General features: G+C 46.1%; 1 protein-coding gene across 2 annotated transcripts in view; it reads right to left on the reverse strand.

Moving 5' to 3' along the window:
- Window positions 1-3,248: 3,248 nt before the first annotated feature.
- GAREM1 (GRB2 associated regulator of MAPK1 subtype 1) overlaps window positions 3,249-23,661 on the reverse strand; it is a 176,427-nt gene continuing 156,014 nt past the window's right edge. The window contains exons 5-6 of one of the 2 annotated variants that reach the window (XM_037032590.1): window positions 9,788-9,954; window positions 3,249-8,359 (exon numbers count right to left, since the gene is read on the reverse strand). In XM_037032590.1, the coding sequence (XP_036888485.1) occupies window positions 7,462-8,359; window positions 9,788-9,954 (1,065 nt within the window). In that variant the 3' untranslated portion in view covers window positions 3,249-7,461. Of the gene's footprint in view, window positions 8,363-9,787; window positions 9,955-23,661 lie in introns of both variants that reach the window. The other variant, XM_037032582.1, reaches the window with a different exon arrangement.

Genomic DNA, 23,661 nt, shown 5'->3' on the forward strand with positions numbered 1-23,661 from the left:
TATACCTGTTTCACTTATATCTCCACAGTCATCTTTTTTGATGGAAAAGCAGGAGACATGTTCAGAGCCTCCATTTTATAAGCAGAAAAGCATGGGAGGTTTTTCTTAATTTCCAGCCAGGACTCCCTAGGTAGGGTACATCAGTTCACAGTGGTCTCCTCCTTCCCTCTCCCTCTCTCCCCCTCCCTCCCTCCCTCCCTCCCTCCCTCTCTCTCTTTGGCCTTGGGTAGGGCATTCCAAGAGTTCAACAACAGCAACAATGAACAATAAATGTCATTTTAAAAAGTTAAAATTTGAAGAAATTAGGAGACAATATTTCAATGGAAGAATTACAAAACAGGTAATCAGGAGATTAATTTCTAGCTGTGGTTCTGGTGCAAACCTTTTGTGGTCTGGGGGATCAGGTGCCCTCTACGGGTTTCATTCCTGTAAAGTTAAGATGTTGGACCCGATTACCTCCAAGGCCCTCTGTGATTCTAAACTTCTCTGATCTGCCCATAGAGGGCATTTCCTTCGACCTACACAAGGCCTCCCGGCCAGAGGTTCTCCTGAGCACACTGAAACAGCTTCTCATCTTCACCTACCACTGCCTCGGGTCCTGAGATCACTCTCAGCTCAGGTCATCCAACCTTATCTGCTACTTTTCAACCGTGTGTGTCTCTCTGGGCCAGTTTTTGAGTCAGTCCACGGGAACGCACAGATCTTGTTCAGTTCATCACGTCCATAAAAAAAAAATGAAGTCATTGGCTTCATTAAACTGTTAGAAGAAAAATAAATGTGTTTATGCATTGGCAAATGATGCAAACTCAATCTAGGATCTCTAAATAAATTAATATCTTGCTCTTTTAGTCTACTCATCAATTTTATGACCCATACCAGTTTCATGTATATGGTTCTCTCCACTTTAACTTTTTCTCACCCTGTGGCTGCAGGATCTTGACCTTGGTGGTACAAAGACTGACTGCCATCAGAAATGTGATGGTATGCGTGCTGACATTCGGTAGAACCTACTGTCGCATCTCTTTCTGAAGATACACAGTACAAAGACAGAAGCCCGGACACCGAAGAGTGTACAGTTCGCAAGGGGTCCGAGGTAGGCAGGGAGAGCTCCGTCAGCACAGCGGGACGATGCCTCAGCAGCCTGGGGGCTCTGCCCAGGAAGCGCTGGAGGGTGTGTATGAGTGAGAGAAGCAAGACGGGGCTGCAGGGGAGAGGCGTAAGGGAAAACCCATTCCCTGAAATAAGAATTTATCCAGTGCTTATTGTTTTGGCCTTTTGATTTGGCCTTTTCTCACTTCCGATATGTAGGATTTCAAACGTATTTGATTCTAACCCAACTTATTTCTCTACTTAAATTTACTTTGCAGTATCCGGCCTGGGGAAGTCACGTGTCCTAGTGTGTATGTGACGTAAGCGCTCGCAGGACCTCGAGGTGGAAGATCCTCGGCCGTTTTAGACAACCTCCGTGGATCCCGCAGTTCCTTCCAGGAAAATGGTCACCCATGGGTTTACTCACAGGTGTTCTCCCTGTGGAAAAGGACGGAAGGGTTGGAGGCGTAAGCACTAAGAGAGAATGAATGATTAGGGGTGCACTGTGTAGTAAAAGAAAACAATAAGACTTTCCTTCCAATGAGTCCACGTCCCTCAGGAGGAAAAAGCAGACTTGCCTTCACGCAGCCAGCCTGATTCGGACTCCACGCTCCTTGCATTGCTTCTCAGGCCCCTGGTTGTCCTCTCAGGATTTATAGCAGTGGTTCTCAACCTGAGGCCATTTGTCCCCCAGGGCACACTTAGAAAGTTCTAGAGACCATGTTGATTGTTGCAACTTAGAGGCGCTGCTACTGGCATCTGGGTGGCACAGAGGCCACCGAGCTTTTAGACATCCCACAGTGCCCAGGAAGAGCCTGCACAAAGAGCTATCCCCCTGAGACATCAACCGCGCTGAGACCTAGAAATGTTGGGTTAGGGGGTAATCAATCTTCCTTTACCAATTTTATTTCTCTTACCAAAATGACAAGTAGTTATTAACACACTGAAAGAAAAAAGACCTTTTTTCCAGTGTGATGTTGGGGGTGGGGTCGGGCAGTGAGAAAGTCCCAGCTGGCCCCGGGACATCTGATTTCATGTCGTCCGGTACCTTCCACACTCCCCCAAGCCCCCCCAATCCAATGGCTTGATACAAAAACAAACAAACACACAAAAAACCAGGCAAATTTAGGGCATAAAGGTTGGGAAGCTTTCTCACACTATTTGAATAAAAGCCCTCTTAAATCAACTTCTACTTGCCATTTACCAACTTCTCTGTAAAACTTACAGATGGACCCCACAGCACACTAAATGCTCTTGATTTTCTCTAGTGTCTTCAACAGTTTCTACTCACTGGATTATGCTAGATGGAATTATATAGCTTGAAAACTCAAACCAAAGAGATGTGGTGAGAGGAAAGCCAGAGATAGGAATTTGTACTATCCTTCCCTGCTTGAACACACACACATTTTTCAGAGCCCATCAGTTCATCTCTCCTTGTCCTTTGTCCTAACTCCTGACCCCACAGGTACCACCAGGTTCTGCAGGAAGGCCGTCCTGTTACCTGGATCCCAGCTTCTCCTCTGTACAACAGCCAGAGCTTCCACTCTCTTGTCAATACAGAATGGGCTTATTAGTGAAATGAGCCAGTCGGTGAAAGACAAATACCATGTGATCTCACTTATAAGGGGAGTATAATGAACAAAATAAACTAATGAGCAAAACAGAACCAGAGGCAGGGAAACATGGAGCAGACCGACAGCTGTGAGAAGGAAGGAGAGGCGGGGACTGACTGAAAGGCAGTGAAGGCACTAGTCACAGACCATGTGTGACGGACCCATGGACATGGACAACGGCATGGTGACTGTGGCAGTGGGGGGCACAGGCTGGGTGGAGGGGGGCAAAGGAAGAAACAGTGACAACTGTAAAAGCATAAACAATAAAATATTAAAAAAGAAGATGTTAAGGATAATTGATAAGTTCATTATCTTAATTGTGGTGATAATTTCAAGGGTCAATGTATTTGTCAAAATTAATCGAATGGTTTAAATACGTGCAGTTTATAATCTATCAAAGTTTATCTTAATAAAACTATATTTTTAAAGGTCAAAAAGAAAAGAATCCCTTTAGACAACTTCCCTTCTTAATGAGGATGGGAAAGAGAGAGTCCAGAAAACTGTATGCTAGGTATGACTCAGTGAGGAAAAATTGCAAGAAGAGCAACTTTTACAATTTCTTTATTTATAGACATTTCAGAACCATGTAGATCAACAACGAACTTTTTTAGACATAACATACCATGTTTATCTTGAGGTACACATTGGGCCCATTAGATAATGCTCTGGAAAGTAATGCAACTGTTAACTGGCAGTTAACAACTTCCGTTTTCCAAGCAAAGAAACAGTAAAGGGTTATAAAATTCTTTGAAGAGGATATACCGTTTCCATCTAAGTTAAGGAAAACGCCGCCATTTTGAATGGAGTTCAATTTCTAGGCTTAGCTTAAAGAGCATTTTAAATGAACTTCATATGAAAGTGGGAGAAGGGGTTCATAGCTAAGAAATGATCTGAGCCCTACTGTGTGAGATTGTAAACAAAGGCAATCTGTCATCTGATAAGCTCATTACAAAAATCATAGCCTAAAAATCAGAGCAGCAAACTTACCGAAGATAGTTCCATATAGTTTTAACTGAAATCACGTTTACCTCTGGCTTTCACAATGACACAGACGTTGAAACACCAAATTTTAAAGACTCAACGATGCGATTTGACAAGTGGCCACAGACACTCCACAGGGCTACAGCCCCGCACCAGTCCTGCCCTCCACTCTCCCAGGCTGTCCTTTCACTCCCATTGCCCTAGCAGGCCGGGGCATTTATAGGACGAAAAAAACCAGTGGGAATGGACACAGTGGATGTAGTTCTGAGAGTCTCACGTGTCCAACATCACAACTAACGTTTCCAGTGGACCAAGGTAAAATTCCCTTTGACTAGTTCACGAGGTTCTTTGGAGAACTGCTTTGTTTCCCAGTTTGTTATTCAAAATGTTCATCTTAGACTCTTGAGGCACGATGACTCGTGACTTGCTAAACACAGTGTTTGGAAAATGAAGGACCCTCTACCCATGCACACTTACCCCCAAACTTCTTGGGGAGCTCCATGGATGACGTGCAGGTGGCTCTGGAATGTGAACACAGGGTGTTTGTGGGTGTGTCTGAGAACAGTTGGAATGGACTGTCATAATATTTCCCTGTAAGATTGTGGTTTTATTTCCACATGAGACAAGAATAAACACTGCAGTGGAGTTGAAGGGGCAGCGTACTGCAACTTCATAAACTGAAATGGTATATGTGGGCTGAAAGAATATAAACGTAAATTTCACAGTTCATAAAGTTGAGCGGCCCAACTTCAAGGAGCGAGGCAGTGCAGGCGTTGGCAAGATTCTGAAGAGGAGTTGATGTGTGGGTGAGTTCTCCCCCCGACCTGAGCCAGGTCCACATTTTACATTTTAGTTGCTTGGTTTGGTTTATTGCTGATTTTCTTTTCTGATGGGGCCATGATGATTTTAGCCATGAATTGAAGGACCCCTAAAAGGGTCCTGTGTAGACAGACACTTTCTCCCACGCACTGTGGTCACTGCACTGTCTATAGGGAACTGATCCGATGTCCTCGGTCTTGACCCGGTTGGTTGGAAAAAGTTCTGCTTGTGGGGAATATTTATATCTCGCTCTTCACTACAAAAACCAGAGGTATCAGAAGGGAAAGGCTGCTTCTTTCCTACCCCTGCTCGGATTTCTCATCTTCATTCTCTCTGGCTACACGTGCCTTCTTTGGCCAGGGTCCAAGGTGCTCTGTGGATACGTTCAGTTTAGGAATGGCAATTACATTTGTCTGTGGCTTCAGAGATGCTGGAGAAATTTATTACAGTTCAAAAAAAATCCCAAATCAGTCAAAGAGAACGCTAGCCAGTGGGCATCAGAGTTGCTTTCCGCCTCCAACATATTCCAAGTTGTCAGTGTCTTGTGGTATTATATTTGTGTTACATCCCTTTAACAGAGACCCTATTTCTTCCATCCCTGGGTTCTTTAAGGACAGGACACACTTAATTCTCCATACCTCCAACTGCCCAGGGGGTTTCATGTCCCTCCAGACATACTCATAGTCTCGGCAACTGCAATTTGTAATGTAAATGTTATGACTTCCTAGAGGGCAGGAGCCGGTGTCCTTGGTCGGCACTGCCGAGCCACGCCAGCCTAGCGCCTGGCACAGGAAAGGGCTTGAAGGATTCTGAATGCACAAATCGAAGGCCAGAGTCCCTGCCTTGCCCTCAAGGAGACTCTATGTTGCCATCAACACAAACTCAACGTAAATATGAACAAGACAAAAATAAACAGAAACTATTTTGTGTTATGTTTTTGCAAAAAAAGATAAAAGTAGTCAGCTGGTTATTATGTGGGGTGCCCCTTATAGTAAACCCAAACTCACCCTCTCCTCTTGCCTAAACTTGATTACTGTGTCCAAGGGCTACGTGTATAAAAATGAATTTGGTAAGAGTCTGCCCCCTCCCCCTCGCCCCCCGCCCAATGCAGCTTTTCAATGGCATCCTGTCTGTTTTTATTTTAAAGGGAAAATTCTGAGAGGTTAGCATTACCAAGGAAGTCGCCCCTCAGAGAGAAGGATGCTCTCTCAACATGACAGTAGCCGAAGGGCCTCCCGCCCTGTGAGGGCGCTACGGAAAACTTGTATGCACATTTTTTAAAAGAAAGACATTTAAGATGGAAAACAAAGAGGTATCAATTCATCTCAATGCTAAACCATGAGATAGATTACAAAAATCTTGAACACCAAGAAATAAAGCCATATTGCACAGGTATGCAAAATTAAATGGGCGGACCTCTGCCTTTACATTTTTTATTTATTTTGGTGAGCAGGAATAGTGGATAATATGATATAAGTGAATCCTGCAAGTCACACTGACACCTCAGCCACAGACTGTCCCTACATCCAGAATTTGGGGACACCTTCCAAGGCTTACATGGTGACAGCTTTCTTGGGGAACTACAACTTTGCTAAGACATATATTCCTGCAAAAAGTTAAAAATGATGTCGAGGCCATGATATTTTGGAATATTTAATCAATTTGGCAAGATTTGACAGAATCATGTTCTGAAATTCTTAAGTATGGTAGCAATGTATTTTCTTTGGAAGGCAGGAATGAAGAGGCTTATGCACTAAACAAATACTCTTAGTAATGCTTTAAAAAACGACTCAGCAGATGTGGGCCATGTAGTAACAGAAGATGGTTGTATGGTATCTGAGAGCACCTAACACACTCAGAGCAATCTGTCCAGACCTCACTTCAGAAATCAGGAGAATCAGACCCTGAAACCCGGGAAGAATTGTCACTGGACAGAAACTGTCATTTCCCCAGACATCAGCACGGGAGGAGTATCATATGTCATGTCCAGCCCCACATGGGTTTAAAATAACATTTAATTCTCCCATATAGACTGTCTACTGATCCCTTCCAAGGTTTTAGTGATGAGGCTCTAGTAAGTCTGAGCTTCGAGGGGCAGGGTTCTGAGAACCTCTGGGTCATTTTGTCCACTCTTCCTAAGAGTCAGCTTAGTTAATGGCCCCAAACCTCTGTGGATACTGGGAAGCGAACAGGCGTTATCTAAAGTATCAGACCCAAAATGATGTTTAAAACACACATATTTGGGTCATGTATACATACACATGTGGCATCTATTCTGTTTTTTTCTTCTGCTCAGTTAAGTTAGCAGCAGTTACAGGTCATTGTTGTGGTCATAGTTTGCATGGTTTCTAAGGAAGTCATCTGTCTTCTGTCAACACGTGACTTTTGGAAAATGCCTTTTGATGAAAAGGTCCCCGCCAAGCACATAACATCAAAGTGTCATTTCAGATCACTAACATTGTCAGGCACAAGAGTAAAACAATCAGCATTGAGTAATCCAGACAACAGAGCCCAGAATAGAGTTAACTGTCTGAAGTTGATTGCCCCACGGAAGAAATTGTTGTTCATAAGTGTGTGTGTGTGTGTGTGTGTGTGTGTGTGTGTGTGTGTGTTTAAGATCCTTATGTCTTTCAGCTTTGGCTATTTTGTAATAAATATCATACCTTCTCACACAGGCCTATTGGGTGAGAATTACTTCTCTGAACGTGCCTTTTGTTTAGCAGCTGTTGGGGGTTGAGTGGCGTACAAGGCACACCTCTAGGTGTTCCGTACAGCATTTTTATTGACGTACAAAATAGCCTGTTCACCATTCAAAAACGGAATCCGTATAGTAAGAGTTTCTCTTATCCCTATTTACAGAGAAGGTTTTTAGTGCAAAAAACATGAAATCGTGTCCCAGCCCGCCCCTTCTAGCACACACGTGTATCAGTTTTGTTCAATGCTAGCTGGGGTTATTTGTCTATATTTTGGGCCTCCAGCCGTTAATGAATTGCATGATTTTCTTCACCTGCAGTTTGCTTAATTTGAAATCCTCTGAGAGGATTTCTTCTGTTAGTTGAACAAGCAAATTCCCATCAATCTTTTCAGTAACGAAGAACGATATGACGTCTTCGGACAAACCAATAAACCGTAAGGACTTGGACACTTCTTCTATTGACAGCCCCGAGAGGTCGGCGGGTGGCTGCCACGGGGAGCCGTCGCCACAGGACCTGGGGGCCAGCTGGAGGTGGAGTGGGGATGAGAAGGGGTAAGAGACCGAGAAGATGTCCTGCATGCCCTTTTTAACAAAATACTGGTCCTCAGAGAGGTCCGGTGACCCAGACTTGGGGTCTTCCTCAGCACCATCGATTTTCAGAGGCAAAGGGGAAGTTCCGGAGGGGGCTTTCTCTTCCCCTGGTTTGGGGGCCCTGGGCGGCAAGGCGGGACACGAGACACTCTGCTTTGTGGTGCCGGCTACGAGAGTTTTCCGGTCTGTGCGCTCTAGACAGTAGCTGGCTGACTTGGGACAACCAGAGACGCTGCTGCTACTGGGCTCTGCAGGGGCTGAGCTGGTGGGACAGGCCGAGGGCTCAGGGCCTTCAAAATCAAAAGGTGCCGGGCAGTTTCTCTTTGGTGTGCCTGGGGTCTTCTGCCGAGGATAACTGTAACTCCGGCTTGGATCCAGCAGGAAGTCGCTCCTGGTCTGGCTCTCTGCCGCTCCCGAGTAACGGTTAGGCCACGAGAGCCGGGAGGAGAGTGCGTCGGCAGAAGGACTTCCGGAGGGGGACTTCGGGTCCACAGAATCAGCTTTCCCTCGGCTGCACGGATAGCAGGAAGCAGGAGCACTTTCAGAAGGACTGGTGTCGCCTTTAGGGACGCTGCTTTGGAGCAAGCATAGAAAGAGATTAGTTGAAAAAAAGGTCCAATCCCAAGTCTCGTTCTCCCATAGACCTTACTTCTGATTAGAAAAATGTAGCTAGAAAGTATATTTCTTAGCATGAATTCAGTAAAGTACCTGCTAACCTCACCGAGTTCTTAAAAATAGAATCTTTAAATTACTAAAAATACTGGTAATTATGGATATAAACATAATAATTAAAAATGCTACAGTAGAGGTAGCAAATATATAACTTTTTTTTTTTAACTAGCCAGAAAATCATGATTAGTGGATGCCTAGATCTTCATGATGACAAAAATTGTTATGCCATGTTTGGGCGTATCATCAACAGGCACTGTGATCTATTAGTGATGCCTGCAGGGAGCAAGGATGGGGTGCCAAAGCAGTCAATGGTGCCTGCCTCATGCTTGCCATCCTTGTACTAGTGACATGACTACATCACCACCACCCATGACTCTGTTTCCATCCAAACACCTGAGGGAGGAGGAGATGCTTCAAATCAAATGCTGACACTTGCCTTCGTTTCTGTGCAGTGAGTCACATTAGCATAAAGATTTAAATGTCTGGAGTACAAAGAATACCTGCAAAGGTGAGCTACTTAAAACTGTAAAGATCAGCAGTGCAGCCATGCGAGTGCACTCAGCACTGGGGCCCTAGTTTAAGAGTGACTGTGAGGCTAGAGTGTGCTCGAGGGTGGGTGACCAGACGTCCAGGGAAACGGCTACCGGAACTGAGAAGACTTACATCCTAGCTGACTGTACATTTCCACGGGCTCACAAAGAAAGGTAAGGTGGACCTGTATTTGCTTTTCTAGACATAAGAAATACTTGGAAATTACATGGAAATAGATTTCCACTCGATGTGATGAAACATTTCTAAAAAAAACGTGAACAGCACTTGCCAACAATGAAATGAGCTGCACTGCAAAAGAATGAGCTCCCAGCACTGGAAGGATCCAGACCGAAGTGAATGACTATCTGACCATGATGATCAAGAAGGGCTTCCTGTCCTGGGTGCAAATTCCAAGGACAGACGGAGCCAAAGTTCCCTTTCAATGCTAAGTCCTGGGTGAAGGTGCTGTCTGCTTGTGTTGAGGTTGAAGTAGAAGGAACTCGGCGCTGGTGTGTAAGAACTGAGAGCGGCCTGTGGGTTGCTTCTAAGAGAATCCAGTTGGCCCCTCTCGCTGAATTTCTCACGGACTCTGAGATCTTTTCTTCCTAGAGGACTGGCTCTTTCATCCTAGCTCAAACCCAACATGCTGTTCCCGGAAAACTTTTTAAGACCACGAAGAACACTTTCTTTCCCACCACCTGCCTCAGTGACAGCTACCTCGACAAGGCTCTCAAGACCCTGAGACCTGGTCAGTGAGCAGAGTCCTGTGGAAGAGGGCCCTGGGGTGAAGACTTACATGTCGTGCAGCCCTGAAGAATAGTAGGACAAGGTGGGGCTGGGAGAGCGAGTCTGCTGCCGCGCCGGCTTGACTGAGCGAGGAGGGATGGAGGGACTGGTGGACAAAGGCTTTGTGCTCCGGGGCGGAACAGGTGGGGCGTTCAGGAGCCGGCACTCTTCCCTGACCTGGCGCGGAAAAGAACACGCTGGGTTAGCAACAGACCCACAAGGCCACGGGCCGGCTCCGCCCTGCAGGGCCAAGCCGCTGCTCTCCCACTGTAACAGCAGGGCTGTGGGGGCCGAGAGACAAGACCAGAGCAAACAAGAGTGAAGGGATACACAGCAGCTGCCAGGGGTAAAACCAACACCTTCCTCGTCCTTGCTGGGACCGAATGGTTTTCAAAGACACTGCTTGGCAAGTACCAGCTGCTGTAGAAATTCAACAAGTCACGTGAAATACAGCAAGTGAAAGAGGCAGTGTTCGGAGAGCACGTATAAAACAAGAGTATTAAGAAAATAAGGGCATAAAGAAATCATGATCTTAACGGGGGATTAAATGCTCCTGTTCAGTTGTGTTTATTCACTCTTCAGACTGAATTCAGTTTGATGTAAACCTTAAGGAGCACAGTGGGCCTTCTCCAGGGTCAAAGCTCTTTCTGAAGTTATACTCAGGGCTCCTCACAGGTGCACGGGCAGGTGAATTGCTGGGGACCTTGTTAATGTGCAGATTCTGATTCAGGGGACCAAGGGAGGGGCCTAAGACTCTGCATTTCTAATAAGCTCTCTGGAGACGCGGACGCTGCCCGACCATGGACTACATACACTCCAAGAAACAAGGCTGCGACTGGAGTAATAAGGCAGCTCTCCAACCCCCCCTAAACAGTGCTTTCCATCACGCCTCCAACTCTCATCCGCCCCTCGTCTTCACATCAGAGAGGATCTAGGTGACCTGCCATATCCTTGCTTGTGCGCTCTGCCTGCATTCACTGCAGGCATTCAGCTTATGACGCTTTTTAATGAAGTGGATGGTTTTATGCACTTCTCCGTGCCAGACAGCAGGGGGCAGTTTATACACGGTTCTGCTAGATTACCCTAAACAACACAGTTTGTAAAAAGAGAGACAACTGTGACTGTCAGAAATACCGTTGCCTGCTTTTTCGCTGTGTCCCCACCAACTTCTTCACCTTTGCCTCCACTTCCTTTCTAGCCCAGAAGCTGTGGGGTAATAGAGACAAGAAACAGCCAGCTCCTATTAGCTTGGGTATTGAGTTTGCTTAAGACTATGCTTAAGAAATGGTTCATGTTGCATTGCACCTTATACCACCTACAGTGCACACCGGGGCTCTCACTGGCCTCCCAGGCCTGATCCATGTGCCAGATGGGAAATCAGATGGGAAGAAGAGTCACGTGTCGATGGTGACCTGGAAAACCTCAATTCTAAGTGAAATGGAAGCAATTAAAAAAATCTGACCAGCTGGATTTCTTCCTGAAGCTGAGGGGGGGGGGGTCCCTGCTTGCAGCTGGGGGACCCAATGCTCTGCTTGTTGGGACACACCGGTCATAGTTTTTTTTATCTGGAGAGCTCCTTTGGCTAAAACAAAATACTCAGAGTGGCAGCTTTTCTTCTTTTGGGTTTTCCCCTTCTGAGCTTTCAAAGAGGGCGTGATGGTGGGTGATTGCAGAGAGAAAACCTTTGGGGAAAAGAGGTCTGGATGAAGAAGAGAGAGGGTTGCTCAGCTGGCTCTCGTACCACTTTGGGGTCTTCCCAAGAAGCTGAGAACCAACTAGGATGTTGGAAAGCTCTTGGCTGGGTGATCCCCCTCCTGGCTTGTAGGAATATAGACTGGTTACAAAATAAGTAACCAAGGCACCGTGTCACCTTGTTTCTGCCTCACTAGTGAACTGTAAAGTAACCAGTCATGTTTCTTTTCTTGCTCAGGGAATGTCTGCAGAATCTAGGATAGATAGGCGTCACTTTATTATAGATGCTTGTTGCATTTATGCTTATGGTATTAGTTATTATGAAAAATGAGAAGATGAGATGTCTATCAGCTAACTTTTTCACTTTAAAAATAAACACGGAGTCACTTCTCAATGTTGGGTTAAGAGGAACACGGGGCAAAACATGGTTAATGCTGAGTCTGATTTAGAACTTTCTAAAGTTTGGAATTAGTCATTAAGTACGACACTTCATTCGAGACCGCTTACCTAGATGCCAATTTCAATGTGCTGAGATGTCAATTACAATATGCATTTTAATTTAAAGTAATCAGCTGACCTAGGTCTCAGAACACACAAAAGCCAGCTGTCGTTGAACCTGACCTATGAGAAGTCCTCTTTATCTATTCTTAAAACCCACCCCGGGCACTCAAGGTCACCTAGACCCAGTCCTGCCACCTCCTTCCATAAACTGGGCTTCCTAAAGAGCTTTCCAGTAGGTTTCCCACATGAGAGGAGATGGAGGGAGGCGTTGCGGTGAAAAGAGGCATTTAGTGGGCACAGGACCCCGTGAGGTGAGCTATGGTGAACTGGGAGTGTTTACAGCTAAACTCCAAACAGGAGACATAGAAAGCCTTTGGGCGGCTACACTCCTGAAAGGAGTTGAAGAATGAGAGCGTGTGTGTGAGGGCGTGAGTGCGTGTGTGTGATTCTCACTCTTGGGAGGAGGGCCACGGCCAACAAAGAGAGAGTAATCGACAGCCAGAGAGAGACTTTCTGCTGCTGTGATGACGAGGCAGCTTGGGTATACTCATGTGAGTTCGAAGGGAAAGAACCAGGCTTATTTGAAACCCGTTTTGGAGAAGAGGTGGTGAAGACCAAAAAAAAAATGACTTTAACAGGGTTCCGTCCACCACAAGATTCAGATGTAATTCTGTCAGCGCACCAAGCGTGCTGCACCAGGCAGGGGCGTGAGGACAGCCCCTGGCCCCGCACACACACCTCCCCGCGCTGCTTTCAACTGGCTGCTGCGCATGCGGTCCCTCCAGCGACATCGCACTTGGCTGCATTTTATGGGAAACACAATAGGCTTTGCTGGGATGCAGATATCTTGGGATTCAGAGGTCACCAGTCGTGAGGGGTTACTGGACCATCTTACTTCCTCTTCCATCCTATAACAGTAAACATTCTACCTTCTCTTGCTCCTTGATTTGATTTGATGTGGGACTTTATACCCAAGAAGAATGTAGCTGCGCTTGAAATAAATTTTATCTTACAACGAAAGGCAATTTTCAAGACTGGCCAATCGCCCCATTTCCAGTTTTCTCTCATATTCAATGTCACATTCAAGTGCTATGTTTCCAGCACATTCCTTCTAAAGGTCTCAGCACGTGGCCTTCGTCATGTTGCTCCCCATCGCCAGCGGCCTCTGATAACTCGGACAAGTCCAGCCTTCCACTGGGGCCCCCTGCTGTCTTTACAGCTATTTCTTCCGTCTAGAAGAAATGATTGCACCTTACTCACCTTTCTAGTTACTTCTCCCACTACTCTATAGTAACACAGGTCCACCCAATGTGGTGGATTCGGTGTTACCTAAACACCTTGTGCTTTGCTGCCACGTTTTAAAATCTGTTTTAAATCTCCCCGCCCATCCCCACCGAGATGCCAGTTCCACAGTCCCAGCGCCATTCGTTACAGGCTCGGTCAGGGACCATCCCAACTCTGGACTCTGCTAACACAGTCCAATATACGTGGAAAGTCAACTCCTTTCCACGTATATTCAAGTAGCCCGAAAATGAAAACGGCAGGGACTGTCCTTGTTGTTACTGCCCTGTGGGTGGCAGAGTTTGGGGACCTGTCACCACTGGCATGAATACGTCACACAGAATGCTAGGCAGACATTAACAGATGCTACCAAAAATAATCCCCCCCACAAAGGCACTTTTATTGTTAAATATATAGCATAAGAATGCCTTTTATATCCTTGTGTGGAACTTGTTACTGATACGTCATTTGGACGGGGTGTTATTTTTTGGTGTCCTCACAGTGGCGTCAGTTTGGGGGGAAACGGTGCCAGCAGCCCTGGTGCGTACGACTGCCGTCAGCTCCATCAAGAGCATCCACTCGGCCATCAGTCCCATGCTGACTCAGCAGTACGGGGAAAATGACAGTGATGACGCTATGAACTGGCAGACGTGGCTTTCTTCGTCAGCAACCCCAGAGCAATTAATTACTATCGAAGATGAGGATGTAACAGAATCCACGTGCCTGGGGGACTAGGGCACCTCTCTCCACAGCTAACGTGGCATTTGAGGCTGTGTACCAGCTGGAGTCTGGGGGGCGGGTGGTGGTGTACAGAGCAGCAGGAACAAACCTCCACCAACCCTGCTGCTACAAGGGGGCGGGCATTCTGTTTTAGGGCAGGTGATAACATGCATTGAGGGCTATGGGTGACCTTTGCCTGGGGGTTTGCAGAGAGTCTCCTGCCTGCCTGGCCTGCCCCCCTCCTGCCTCCCCCCCCCCCCCAGGGTCGATGAGCACAGCCTGGACTCAGAAGGCAGCAGGGAGTCTCTGGTCTAGAGCTGGTCTTCGCAGCCACTGTAGTTTCAGCACAAGTCTCTCCTCCTTGCTCCTTCACACACAGTCTTCCCCTTTTCTACAACACTCAGTAGTTCAATTCTTATCTCACAGAAGACCCCACCCTCCAGGATTAAAACAACTGACCTTGCTTTTCAGGCCACAGTTTGCTAACCCAGGGCTAAAGAGAACATTAATTTATTGGAAAACGGTGAGTTCTGCTCTTTCTAGGTCTGCAGTTTTTCTTACGTCTGTGAGACACACAGGGTGGGGGAAAGCAGGTTTACCGTTGTTCGTGTGGAAAATAGTACAGTAATTAGTCAGCACTAAGGTAAGAGCAAACTCTGTTTCACATACGCACAACTGTAAACCCACTTCTGCCCGACCCGGTATTCTCAGGGAGGCATATTCAGGTCACTGCCACCTGCCACGGTGACATAACTTAATGGTGGGGGGTTGAAGTGTGCTATCAAAGGCGTCTATCCCGGGGCTCCCAGCCAGGACCACGGTGACCATGCACTTGCACCATCCCTAAATTCTGATGAACATGGCCGTCCCCTTCCCTCTCCCTACATACTACACTCACTGCTTTTCTCCTGTTGATTTGTTGAAATACACGTGGAGAGCCTGTCCTATGTTCGTTGAGTTAGTGTTGAGTCTACAAAAGGGAGCAGCTCGTGGCACTGTTTGGAAGGGAGGGAGGGGGACACACACGTAATTGAGATACACACTGGCTGTGCAATGATGGAAGTAGGAGCAAGGGTTAGCAGGGGCACCATGAGTTTATTCAAGGTGTCGGGAGAAGAACAAATGCATTGGAAGTTTTACTGAGAAAGTCTCGAGGGAAGAGGGAAAAATGGGTGTCAAAGGTCCAGAGGCACGAAAAAAACCACCAGATGCTCTGGCCAAATGCTGGTGCCATGTATCAGAAACTTAGACGTAAGAACAGGGCTTGGGAGAAACCAAGGAACTCAGTTTGGAAATTACTGAGCTGGCGCCAGACGTTCTACTGATAGGATCTGGAGTCGTGAAGGCACTGAGCTCTCACAGGAGAGTCGAAGAAGGCCAAGAGGGACAGGCAGGTGAGGAGACAAAAAAGGAGAAACATGAGTGACCATATCTTACCCCTCCCAGAGAAGAACCGTTCTTAAAAGGTGCCAAAGAAGCCAGGGGTGGGGTAAGGACGGCAGGAGACAGAGTGAAGGTTAAAGGATGCCAGGAAGTCTGGAAAGGTCTGGAAGTTATGTAATCGTTAGCAGGTCACTGCAGTTCTGAGCAAGTGACGCTTGCGTCAAGTGAGGGGAGCAGAAGCCAGATTCCAGTGAGTCAAAGGTAGAACAGGAAGCGAGGGCAGAGTTGGTGAGGACAGACCACTTTTTTTCAGGAATACTAACTGGCAAGTAAGGCGGAGCTAGGTACTGGAAAGGGATCCAGGATTGAGGGGGGCAGTTTTTCTTCTTTTTGCCTTGGAGGAAGCCAGAAAGATGTTCCTGGGTTTCTGCTGTGCAGGCACACAGGTAACCTGGTCGAGTGCGTGCAGAGTCCTAGGCCTGTGCTCTCCTTTCATGTAAGACAGAAAGGAGAGCACACTTTGTGACCGTCCCCTGCCTTTGCTGTGCCATCACGGGCCATGTAAAGCCAGAAAAGTAACAGTAGCTTATTATCTAGCAGTTAAAGCAGAGATGGAACATGTCCAGTAGAATAAATGACTTTGGAAAGCTTTCTATTTCTAAGCAGAGGTGGCCAGCAAAGTCTAAACCCGACTCCAGTGTGTGGTCAAATCAAATGTATCACTGAAAAGGACTATTTTCTTTCTTTTCAGAATACTGTTCAAGAAGCTCAACTTGATGACCTACCACCTGGAACAGGCGCTCAACCTCCATTTCCCCTCTTCCGTTTATACATCGCTAGCTCTTTTTAGCTGGGATGGAACTGAGCACACACACAGGGTAAAGGACTGTGTGTGTGTGCTCAGAAGGTCAGAAGACCTTGTCTTCCCACTAAGCAGCCGCATGTTAAAAATAATGCACGAGAACCTGTTAAAAGTAAAAAGCTCATTTTCACATGATTGGAAAACTGAGTTACATGCAGACGTTCAGAGGACAAAAATTTGAACATTACACACAATTACATGCAATACAATTGGAATATTTTATACACATTAGCTATGAAATAATTTCTTTCCTTTGTGACATGTGTGACACTAACTTTCTCTGCTCCTCCTAAGGCTCAAAAGAATGCACAGAACAAGACACACACACGGTATTTATGAAACAGCACAGTGTGGGAATGGGGGCTTTTTGGTGTGACGATGTTTCTTGGAAAGTCCTTGTTTCTTGGAACTCCCTATTCGTCTTCTACGGGAGAAGTGACACTTTCACACCCCTTCACTCACTGAGCCAACGAGACAGTTCAAGCAAAGTAAACGGTATACTTACTATAATGTGTTTTTTGCTGTAACTGTCTTTAAAAAGAGTCAATTTCATAGCCGTGGTCACTCAACTTTAAAATCAAAGGCCATGGATGTGGAGACACCCGTTGAGAAGGCCACACACTGCCTGCCTGTCTGTGAAGCTGAGCACCGCTTGCCTGTGGGTGAGAACCTCCCGTCTGCAAGGACAGTGGGCTGTCCCCGAAGGGACTCTGTAACGCTTAGGTAGAGCAAGGCTGTTTTGCTTCTACGCAAAAACAATTCAGGAAACTCATCTACTATACATGAGCTTGATCTAAACTTGGACTCACCTTTTTTTAAAAAATTAATTTATTTTTAGAGAGAGGGGAAGGGAAGGAAAAAGAGTGGGAGAGAAACATCAATGTATGGTTGCCTCTCATGTGTCCCCTACTGGGGACCTGGCCCACAACCCAGGCATGTGCCCTGACTGGGAACCGAACCAGTGACCCTTTGCTTCACAGGCCAGTGCTCAATCCACTGAGCTACACCAGCCAGGCTGGACTCACCTTTATTATGAGTTTTCTTCTCTAAAAACCCAGCGTCAGGATAATGCCAGCAATCTAAAGAAAGGAGTTTTGTAACCATGCTCCCTTGAACTTTGTAACTTTGCCTTCACTGCATGCCCTTTGCCCCGTATTTTACATTTCTTCCCACACTCTCTCTCCCAGATAACAAAATCACTGCAGCCTTAAGAAGTCTTATTTATAAAGAGGCTTTTATACAAAGAGTTCACAGCCCTGTCATGTACCCATCAGCGATATTTTCAGCCAAAGAGAAATTAAAGTTTTATAATGACAGAATGGCAATAAACGAGCCTCTATTGGACTAATGACACAAGGACAGATGTGATTTACAGTAGCGATCCTGATTCTCAGATGCATGTGTTTCTTGTTCCAATTTCCTACACTGATGACAAGAACCTAGGACTGACCTACGTCTGAAACGGCCTCCAATTTCCAAGCCTCAGGGGAGGGCGGCAGAGCGAGTAGGGGGGCCGCTGACTGGGAGGCAGAGGGCAAGCGGTTCTGAAAAGCACACTTGTTTGAATTCTAGGGTGCTTCCATGGGCTCCAAGAAGGAACGTGTCACTGGGGCAGAGAAGAAAAAGACCTTTTCTGAGAAAGGAGTGTGATCATACAACATACGTATATTTAAATGGTTGAAACATACATATTTAAATAACAATGGCTTAAATAGCCCCCATATTAATGGGATTTTATGCAAATGTTCTCTGGGAGCACAGATTTAAAACAAAAGCTATCCCAAAGAATACTGTAATTACTTTATTAACATTGTAATCATTGAGACTTTTCATGGACACGGGAGAAGAAAATTTCTTGGCCTAGAAGGTTTCATTTGAAAACAACCTGAAGGCAATTAGTTTCAAAATTACTAAAACACAATAATAATTTAGTCCCTATTTCAATTAACAAATGGGAATCTAGGTATATGGCTTGCTCACAGAGTACTCCTCAAAAGTTGTAATTAAAATTAATTAAATGTCAAATGCCTTAGGAGACCTCATTAATTAGTGAAATCCTGAGTGAATCCTTCAGTAGAGTAACTATTTTGAAAAGTAAATAATCACTTCCAGATTAATATTATTAGTACTGAAACTTTATTATTAGTATATCAAATTTATTTTAAAAAATCTGCCCTTTAGTGCATTTTCTAATGTTAATATTTGACAGAGGAAAAAAAATCCAAGGACAAAAATAACATAAAAATTCAGAGTAGAATCAGCCCTGGCTGGCATAGCTCAGTGGATTGAGTGCGGGCCTGCGAATCAGACAATCGCGGTTCGATTCCCAGTCAGGGCACATGCCTGGGTTGCAGGCCAGTTCCTAGTGGGGGACTCACAAGAGGCAACCATACATTGATATTTCTCTCCCTCTCTCCTTTCCTTCCCCTCTAAAGATAAATAAATAGAATCTTAAAAAAATTCAGAGTAGAATCAATTCTCATAGCCACTTTCTTTAGTTAATAAAGAAACATTTTTATAGCTGGTTTTTTAAACCTTGGACTGTCAGTCACGTGAAGCCCCGAATCCTGCACGGCGGTCACATCCAGGGCTGTGGCCTCTGGAGTACTGTGACCTGGCCTAGCCACGCTCGAGGTAAGAGCTAGTCAAGGCCACTTCTTAGCTTTCACATTTCCATAAAGGTTTGCCTGGAAATTTCCGTTTTTGACATGTGTTTGCAGCCTTCAAGCCCCACGTAGCTCGTTCACAGGCACACCAGTTCTTCAAAACCCCAATACTCCGCTAAAGATGACATGTTACTGGGGTCCGCGGGATGCCCAGCATTTCTGTGGCTCCACTCTCGGTTTGTCACGATTATAAATTTGGCTCCACAGGCAGGTAACTATGACATACCACCTAGCTTATCATGTAGACATTTGTGTAGTCAGCTGAAAAGAAAGTTCTGTTATTCGCTGGGTACCTGGTGGAATGAACGTGCGCTTTTGGAATGCGGGGACAACTGGCCGCTGCCTGGGCATGGCGCCTCTGATGGCCTGGCTGGGGAGGGAGAGGTGCCCGCCCCGTCAGCCCGGGACTCTCTGGAGAGGCTTTATAACCTAGGTAGGAAAGGACAGAGGAAAAAACTCCCCCCAAATCGTTTTCTGTGGGATGCTAAATCAGATTCTATCTCATACTAAGTTACTGCTATTATTTGTTGAATGCTTACCAAGTGCCAGGGAAACGTGCCAAGTACTTTGTACAATACAATAATGCAATGGAGTGATTATGCTCCCAGGAAATGACTCAGGGGTGTTAAGTAGTTTGCCCAAGGTTCGAAGTTACTAAGCAATAGAGCGAGGATTCAAATCCACGCGTGGTTCTTAGACGCCATGCTACGCGCCTCCCTTTATTTATCATACGGTTTGGCAGATCACCCTGCTTCCAGTTCAGTGCCACTGAGGGGAGAGACGAGAGTGCCCCCAGGATGCCTGCTCTTCCCCTCCATCGTCTCATCAGTGGGACAGCCTGTCTGAGGCAGCTGCAAACACACCAACTCATGTCTGGAGAGCTCAACCAAGCAACTTGCTGGACGAGGTCCCGTCAATATTGTTTTTCTCAAACACCAACAACACAGTATGCTCTGCTACAGGAACTTTATTTACGATGAACTTCCAGCCGTATCACAATGAACATACTCTACCCATCTGTCTTGCAACTTAATCCCTACATTGTTTCTCGTAGGCTTGGGGGTGGGGGCACCTCTGTCCCTCCCAAAGGTTAACAAATTCTTCATGAATATTGTGGGAAAGGCTGGTTTAAACCATAGTTCACAACCTAGAGCTCCTTTTATGACTCTCAGGAATCGTTCTAATGTCAGCCACTAACCCAGAGTAAAGATACTTGTCTGCCTGTTACTGAAGAAGATGGAGGACATGAACCTCTGGGTTCTGAGACGGGAGAGCCCACGCTGGACGTGGCTGCACACACGGTGTCAGCAGAGCCGTGGCCTGGCGGCTCAATGATCTGTGATTCACCGCACCGACCAGAGCCGTCTGGAAGTCGACCGTCTATTTATAGAATTTCATGGAATATAAAGTCTTCCCATCATTGCTCTCCAACATGGCACTTCTAAGGAGGGGGAAAAAACCCAGCTCTTGCAGACTGTCACTCACAGAATTTAAGAGTGTTTCTGGGTTACTATTTTAGACATATTAGCCAATACTCAGAAAATTGCGGTTGTCCCTTGTGGGACAGAGGCCCACAAGGTTATGCAGTAGAGGATGTGCTTCGAATAAGTGTATGAAACAATAATGATAATCTACTTGAGACAGACTGTCAAGTCAGTCTGATTTAAGGGCACTTTGCACAATTAAAAAAATGCCAATGTCACCGCTTAGTGAGCTGGGCATGCTCCCTCAGCTTGGGCTCACCTGCAACAACTCTGAGGGACACAGGTGGCTGCTTCCCCTCTACGCCCCCGGCCAGGACTGGTTTACTCTTCTCGGGGACAATCCCTTTAGGAAGGAAACGACATCTCCTATATTCTGGAGAGGTAAGTGGCAATTTTGTTTAAAAAAAAACCATACCAAACAATCTTTACAAAAATACACGAGGATGAGAGCAGAATTATAAAGAGCCATATCAAGTACAAATATATATTAAGGGGGCTAAAGCTCTGAGGATCTCTGGCCCCACAACCCAGCGTTCTGCCAGAGAAAATGGGTGGAAAGGCGCTGACCCGGAGGACGCTGGAACCACAGCGCCCTGTGGGCAGCACAGTAGGTGTTACGGTGGAGGGGGAAAGATCTCGTCTCACTTTCTTACGGACAGAAACAGAGAGGGTCAACATTTGCTGCAGAGAGAGCACAGACAGGTCTTATACCTCAGGACACCGAAGCAGGAGGTGAAGAAGAGAACCAGGAGTCAATGAACAGACTCACATACACTGCACCGGGGCCACTGACCTCTAGATCCGGACTGGGTCAGGGACTGCGGCCAATCAGAGTTCACGGGCCCACTACCAGCTCCGCGTCCCTCCCTGTGAAAGACGAGCTTTCTCTGACTCTCTTCCGCGGCGGCTGCAGTACCTTCTAGGCCTCAAGACTGGGTCAGGGTTGTCCCCTTCCCAGATTTGGTCACACGGGAAAGCTGATAACCATCCTTAATGATCAGGTGGAAGAGCTGATAGACATGTGGCCTGTCCCTTCCCTAGGATGTACCCCACTGTGAATCTCCAAAGACTTTTATTTAATTCTGGAGGAGCACTTGAATTTATGCCCCATTAAAGTTCTCTTTTGAAAATTACCAGCTGAGGCCACGTCTAACAATTATGGCTTCCTTTGGATCCCACACACATCCTAAAGATGGAAAATTCATTTCATGGTCGAGAACCAATTAAGAAAATGACTTCATTTCACATGTCTAATTTTTTCAAGTAAATGAAATGATTTCAGGTGTTTATAAAAACCTTTATGATTATAGTTCTATAAACACTGGACATGCTCTGAAAAGATTCTCTTACTTCATCAGAAATCACAGCTTAGACTAGAGGCCCAAATCTTTTCTTTTCCTATAACATTTGCTTCTAGTTTCAAATTTAGCATTTTTCTTTTAGTATCAAGGTCAAGATAAGGCCTCAATATTTATGGTCTTACTCATCTTATGTACCCCAGTGGGGGAAAAATAGGTTTCCTACCTTTAGACTTGGCTACATAAAGGACTCCGGGTGTGGCCTTCGTGTGCGACTCAAGCAATCGGTCAGCAAACATGAGCCCTGACTACGTGCCAAGAAGGGCCAAAGTTCTGTAGGAGGAGCTCTAAGCTTCGAGTGACATCCAATACATCACTGAGTGGACACGTCCCTAAAATTGCCTAGAGTATTTGGCGGCAAGAGTGTTCTTTTACTTTTTACCTGTTTTTTTGGGGGGGGGCATCCTCTGACATGAATAAAAGGACTGAGGGTGCTAACCCCACCAAGACTAAGCCCAGATATTCTACAACCCCTACTGGGTGTAGGGATCTCTGGGCTTGTGCCGTCAGGTCCCTGGGAGACACTACAAGGAGCAGGAGAAAGTCTAGATCTGCAGTCTCAGGGGAGGTCTTACGTCTTGGAGCAAGCAGGCAGAAGTGGGTCCTGTCTCAGGAAACTTCGCAGCAGTGAGGGCGCTGCACAGACAGCTAAGCGTGACACCAGGCACAGAGTGCAGCCTGAGGTTCGGGGCCGTCCACAGCCTGGCTCTGGCCCCTCAGCCACCAGGGCCCTGCACACACCCTGTCCAGGGCTCTTCCACCTGCCCAACAACACTTCCTGCTTTTCCTCGCCTGTCTGAGCCTCCACACCTTTGCTCGTGCTATTCTGGAAGGTCCTTCTTTCTCCTCTCTGCTTCTCCAGTTCATATACATTCTCTGCTCATTTAAAATGTCACAATCTCCATAAAGACTTCTCTCATTCATCACCCACTAGAAGTTTCTTTCTCCTCTGAATTCCCGCACACATTATCTGTGTATAGGTCTCTCTCATTGATTAGCACATTTTAACTTGTATGACAGTTGTCTCTTTTAGAATGCAGAGTCCAGGTCTCACTGACGGTCGTCTTTCTAGCATCTCACACTAAATAATTTCATGGTTTTGAAACTGGGTTTTGTAGAGCTCCGGGGTTTCAGAGAGGTGTCCTGATACCCTTGGTGGAGACAGAGGTCACTTGGGGCACACGGAGACCCTCTCCTCCCAGTCTGTGCTTCAGTCAGATGGGTTTTTATTTTACCTTTGATTTATTCTGATTCATATAAGTTTTTTTCTTCAAGCATTCTGCTGAAGACGGGAAAACCCCCACTGCAACAGACACTGTCAAATAAATGAACAGAATTACACCCAATGCTTCTAGTGCTTTCTCCCTTCATATATAACAAAATCCAACAACCAAAAATGAGTAGCGAAGTTCAGAGTGCCTGTCAATCAAAGATCATGGTCAGAACAGAGGGTCCCAGAGGGCCTTCTCCTCTCCTATACTGACCTTATGCATTAAAATTTGATAGAAGTCCCCTCAAGCTCTGACTGGGTTATGTTTAAGGAATTAATAGAATCACCCCGGCACCTGGTTCTGCTCTGGGCTCCGTGTGTGTGTGTGTGTGTGCATGTGTGTGTGTGTGTGTGTACACAAGCATACTCACTACCAGGGGTGTCCAACTTTTTGGTGTCTCCGGGCCACATTGGGAGAAGAAGAGTTGTTTTAGGCCACATGTTAAATATACTGCAACATGTGATCACATAAAATCTCATAATGTTTGGTGAATTTATGATTTTGTGTTGAGCCACATTCACAGCCATCCTGGGCTGCATGTGGCCCATAGGTCACAGGTTGGACATCCCTGGTACACTCTGCTCTCAAATGTAACTTCAGACATGTAGGAAAGAGAGATAAATTATGCCGATGTCTCTTGATTCCTTCTCCTCCCCCTATAAACCT

The sequence above is a fragment of the Sturnira hondurensis genome, unplaced genomic scaffold (genome assembly GCF_014824575.4).
Source record: "Sturnira hondurensis isolate 20B ecotype Veracruz unplaced genomic scaffold, ASM1482457v3 Scaffold0001872, whole genome shotgun sequence".
NCBI lineage: Eukaryota > Metazoa > Chordata > Mammalia > Chiroptera > Phyllostomidae > Sturnira > Sturnira hondurensis.